General features: G+C 40.4%; 1 protein-coding gene across 1 annotated transcript in view; it reads left to right on the top strand.

Annotated features, from left to right (window-relative positions):
* The window catches only part of LOC106878493 (chorion peroxidase), a 27,674-nt gene that overhangs the window by 14,467 nt on the left and 7,335 nt on the right, over positions 1-5,872 (top strand). Inside the window, exons 6-9 of the mRNA XM_014927715.2 lie at positions 1,052-1,240; positions 2,242-2,284; positions 2,558-2,673; positions 3,822-3,923. Of these exons, the coding sequence (XP_014783201.1) occupies positions 1,052-1,240; positions 2,242-2,284; positions 2,558-2,673; positions 3,822-3,923 (450 nt within the window). The remainder of the gene's footprint in view (positions 1-1,051; positions 1,241-2,241; positions 2,285-2,557; positions 2,674-3,821; positions 3,924-5,872) is intronic.

Below are 5,872 nucleotides of genomic sequence, written 5' to 3' on the forward strand. Positions count from 1 at the left end.
AAGACACCATTTCGAGCGTGGCCGTTTTCGTGCGGGTGACACGTAAAAGCACCCACTACACTCTCTGAGTGGTTGGCGTTAGGAAGGGCATCCAGCTGTAGAAACTCTGCCAAATCAGACTGGAGCCTGGTGTTGCCATCCGGTTTCACCAGTCCTCAGTCAAATCGTCCAACCCATGCTAGCATGGAAAGCGGACGTTAAACGATGATGATGATGATGATGATGATGATGTTTGTGTATTTGTGTTTGTCACCTGACCATCACTTGACAACCAATGTTGGTGTGTTTACATCCCTGCAACTTAGCTGTTCAGCAAAAGAAACTAATAGAATAAGTACTAAGCTTACAAAGAATAAGCCCTGGGGTCGATTTGTTCGACTAAAGGATGTGCTCCAGCATGGCCACAGTCAAATGACAGAAACAAGTAAGAGAATATAGCTATCACTCTTCACATTCTGAGTTCAAATCCCACTGAGAGCATCATTTCCCTTTGTTCTTTTAGATTCGATGAAATAAAGTACCAGTCAAGTACTAGAGTTGATATAATCACTTTGTCTCTCCTCTCTACCAAATTTGCTAAATGGTCAGTTGTAGAGTGGACATTATTGAGTGGTCAGTTGTAAGCATAACAGTGTCCTGTTATAGAAATACTTCTACACCGTATAAACTGTCACAGCCAGATAAATATAACATAAACGAAACTAAAACAGTAAAAATCCAAAATCACATGATCACATGACCGACCAGATGTTGTTACACATCACTAATCACAATGCACTTTGCATTGTTTTAGCTTTTCAAATCACGCCACCTCACTGGTTAGGCAAGCAGGCCAACATTCCACCTTTACTGGAATGGGGACTGGAACAATGTGAAATGGAGTGTTTTGCTCAAGGACACAACACGCTGCTTGGTCTGGGAATCGAACACATGATCTAGCCTTCAAGAGGGCAACACCTTAACCATTAAGCCATGGACCCTCACAAAAATCCAAAATACACAACAGAAACTGGCAATTTTCTTTAATCTTAAATCTTTATATTTTCCCTAGGAAAAGGGAGTCCTCGTAGCCACGATGTAACTGGACAGCCTCTACCAAGCGCAAGAGCTATCAGTACCACTGTCTTTGACCCCAACAATGAGACTGTGCGGGAGACAGACATCAACCTATTTACAGTATTTTTTGGACAGTTCATGTCCCATGATTTCACGCAGTTTGTCATGGGCAAAGGAGATCTTGGTGAGTATAAAGTTTGCTTATAAAGAAAGCCTCTTATTTTTTAATATTTTTTTGCAATGCAACACACCCTTTCTGTTCCCCAATACTACTCCCTTCAGTTGAGAGAAAGGGTCTTGCCTTGCAAGTTACTTGGTAACTTCACTGGTGCTGGTGCCATGGAAAAGGTACCCGGTACACTCTGTAAAGTGGTTGATGTTAAGAAGGGCATCCAGCTATAGTTTTCTGATCCTTATATTACTCTCTTTGAGTGTTGGCATCATCACAGAGAGCATCGTAATCTGGTTAATGTTCCAATAAATGCTAAGTGGATTTCCGTTGAGCAAACATTCAAAGTATCCTCTCCACTGAGGAATGTGATCTTTGAAACTAGTGATAAGATCACCTGCTGAGTTGTGAAATATTTTTGACCAGATACCACCTACCATTTGTAGAATGTAGAGTTTACAGCCAGCACCAGTTCTACTGCTATGTTCTCCATATTGGCTGCAATTTGGCTCCAATATTTAAATAGTTCTGGTTGTCAATCACTAAGAATTATGGCGAATAGTGTCATTTTACAGACATTCCGGTTTAAATCAATCAGCTTATTGGTTTGTCCAGCCATATATCAAGTCCTGTCGTTTTTGCATGCTGAAGCCATGATGTTCTGCAATTGTTGCTGTTTGTACCCCAATATTGGGTCCTTTCGTCAAGGAATGTTCGCTGTTATTTATCCACTCACCAACTCTCTCTCTCTCTCTCAAGTGCCATTCATGAAACTCCTGCCTCTTTCTACCCATGTATTGAGTTCTATTTATCCTGTATGTTCTACTCACATTGCATGCGTGCATGTGAAGCTAGGTAGCCTAGTGGTTAGAGTGTTCGTTGTTTCAATCTACTCAGGTGAAAAATGAGTACCAGCAGGTATGGCTCTCTCTCTCTCTCTCTCATGCACACACACACACACACACATCTATATATATATATATATATATATATATATATATAATTTCTTTCACCAGGAGCTATAAGGGTCAACTGCTGCCAATCTGAAAACAAAAATAAGTAAGTCAAATTTACAACTTTCTTTCTTCAATTTAACAGAATTGTATCCAGTTTTACTTGTGTTTATTTTATGCAACCTTTATTTTATACACCCTCCAAACTTTGTATTTATTATTTTGATTTATTTATGAATCTGTTCTCATTTTAATATAACATATTAGCAATGTTTATCTATGCAGTCAAGTTCTAGACAGAATATCAATCCAATTTCCCTTCGCAGAAATAAGATCCACATTTTCTACTATATATTTATACCAAAGTCTTTTATTACAGAACAGACTGTTTACCAATCTCAGTGCCGACCAATGACAGTTTCTTTAGCCGCAAAAACATCACATGTCTCCATTTCCTCCGTTCTACACCTACCACCTCGTTATCTTGTAACTCAGGTAAGATGATATACTTTAGCTGCAAGGCCTGAAATTTAGGGGGAATGGGCCAGTCAATTACATGAACTACAGTGCCTAACTGGTATTTTTTCTGCCATGCAAGCAATTCTACCAGCTCACCTTATATATCATCATCATCATCATCTTCATATTCATCACCATCGTCGTCATTATTACTTAACATCCGTTTTCAATGCTGGCATGAGTTGGATGGTTTAACAGGCACTGCCCAGGCTCCATGTCTGTTTTGGCATGGTTTCTATGGCCAGATACCATTCCTAATGCCAACCACTTTGCAGAGTGTACTGGGTGCTTTTGTGCAACATCAGCATGGGTATGTCTATGTGGCACTGGTATGGGTGCTTTTTATGTGAAACCAGCACCCATAAAAGCCATAAATAAGTACCAGCTACATACTGGGGTCGATGTAATTGACTTAATCCTTTTGTCTGTCCTTGTTTGTCCCCTCCATGTTTAGCCCCTTGTGGGCAATAAAGAAATAAATACATATACAACTTCAAATAGACCTACACACGTTTCAACTGCACTGATTAGTAACTGTTGCAATTTCAACCCTGCTATAAAACTGGTGCAGTTTCTTCAGGATCATCATCATCATCATCATCATCATCATCGTTTAACCTCTGTTTTCCATGCTGGCATGGGTTGGACGGTTTGACTGGGGTCTGGCAAACCAGGAGACCACACCAGGTTCCAATCTGATCTGGCAATGTTTCTACTGCTGGATGCCCTTGCTAACACCAACCACTCTGAGAGTGTAGTGGGTGCTTTTTACATTCCACCGGCACACACATATATACATATGTATATACAACAGGTTTCTTTCAGTTTCCATCTGCCAAATCCACTCACAAGGCTTTGGTCAGCTCGAGGCTATAGTAGAAGACACCTTGCCCAAGGTGCCACATAGTGAGACTGCACCTGGAACCATGTTGCTGAGAAGCAGGCTTCTTCCCACACAGCCACATTTTAAGAATAAGTGTGAGAGGTTGTATCTTATCAGTTTTAACATAAACCAAGTAGAATATCTGGGCCAGATAAGGCCAGATTAACTGCTAAGGAGTTAAAGTTTCTGCCTTTATTTCCTTATTACTTCTCATGTTATCTTTCCCTACCATCCACATTAGATGTCCGTCAACAACTTAACGAAGCAACAAGCTACATCGATGGCTCCACAGTCTATGGTTCCAGCGAAAATACACTTCAACAAGTACGTCTCTACAGTAAAGGTAAATGGTCCTACAGCTGATTCCATTATTTTTCATTTTATTCCATTTTATTTTACTTACTTCACTTTGAAGGATTTTAGTCAGATGAATTAACCCCCAACACTTTTACTTTTTTAAAACTGGTACTTATTCTATCGGTCCGTTTTGCTGAACTGCTTAGTTATGGGGATGTAAACACACCAACACCAGTTGTCAAGCATTGGTTGGGGACAAACACAGACACAAAGCCACACGCACACACACACACACATACACATATGCACACATATATATATATATATGTGGCAGCATTCTTTCAGTTTCCTCTACCAAATCCACTTATAAGTCTTTGGTCACTTGCCCAAGGTGCCACACAGTGGGACTGAACCCAGAACCATGTAGTTGGGAAGCAAACTTCTCACCACAAAGCCACTCCTACACCTATACTCTCTACATACTATAATCTCTTAATTAGTTCAAAGGCTGGACCAGTGACCATATCCCTTGTTACAGGCCCTCACACACTTATATGGTCAACATGGGTGATATTCTTGTCTGACTTGCTTCCTAGATGGTCCTTATGAGTGTTTAGGCTACACCTTTTAAATCAAACCAGAAAAATTGTCTTTACCAACCTTTCCTCTCTGCACCCCACCCTATAAACATGTAGAAACGACAGTGCGAACCAAAGGAGAAATGGTGACGAATGGAAAACAGGCTCCTTTTTTAACGCGTCGCACGGTCGACACAAAATATATAATGATATATGTTATAATACTATAACATAGAGAATTTGCATGCGGAATGCGAAGGAATGCCAGTAAGGAAAACGATAGAAACGCAACCGATAAAGATGTATAACAGTAAGATTTATTGGGGCATTAAACTGTATGTCTGTGTGTGTGTGAATGCGACATAATAAAACACAATATAAGACAGGCCATCATGTAAACAAAATAGTGTATGTGTACAAATATATGTATGTGAATGCAAGAGATAGAAAGCATAGAAAGAGTCTGTAACACAGGATAATAAGATACCAGTTCTGTTAAGGTACACAGTAGTTAGATTGTCTGTATATAAGAGGTTAAGGTTGCGGCAGAGCTAAGTCACTTGTCGTGCAGTTGAGGCTTTGATGCCGGGCCGGATTCTTGATACAGATGTTCTTCGCAGGTTGAGTTCTGGCTGTTAATTTCATGGTGAGCAAATCACACAAACAGGGTTGAGAAGCTGCGGTGGCTGTTTGGTAGCTTGTGTACGTAGAGTCGTGTTGACGCTGGGGAAGTTGAACGATGCTGTTGATGTCGCCGCTGGAACTGGCTGGCTGTGTTACGTGTGTGGTCAACGACCAGATCTTAGAAGATCTGTAGCTGCGACGAACTGGCGCGGATAATTTAAACTATTTATAGGTACAAGGAGGCTCCAGGGAGCATCATAAAAACACTCTCTCACATGACCGTATTAGAGGGCCACAGTTGGTCGGTTTGCATCCTGGGGCGAAAGGACTGGAGACAATTGCCGCGTAAATAATAGTCAGTCAGGTGATGACACAGCAAGGCGGGAAAGAGTTGTTCCCTGTTACGCTCACATTTGTAAAATAAATAACCATGAGAGAGGTGGTTTCACTATGCAAGGAAACGACCATGCGAACTCAAAAAGGAGAAATGGTGACAAATGGAAAAACAGAGGACTCCTTTTATTTAAACGCGTCACACGGTCGAACACAAAATTATATATCAATGATGATATACATGATATGTTATGCTACGATAACATAGATGACCAGTAATGAAAGACCACAACCGTATTAGATGAATAACAGAGATATTTATTGTAGCGTTAAAGATGTATGTCTGTGTGAGAGTGTGAATGTGACATATAAGAACATAATCAAAGACAGGCCGTCATACAAAGAAAAGTGTGTATGTGAGTGATACATGTATGTGTATGTGAAATATTACAGCAGAGAA

The sequence above is a fragment of the Octopus bimaculoides genome, chromosome 9 (assembly GCF_001194135.2).
Source record: "Octopus bimaculoides isolate UCB-OBI-ISO-001 chromosome 9, ASM119413v2, whole genome shotgun sequence".
NCBI classification, from domain to species: Eukaryota; Metazoa; Mollusca; class Cephalopoda; order Octopoda; family Octopodidae; genus Octopus; species Octopus bimaculoides.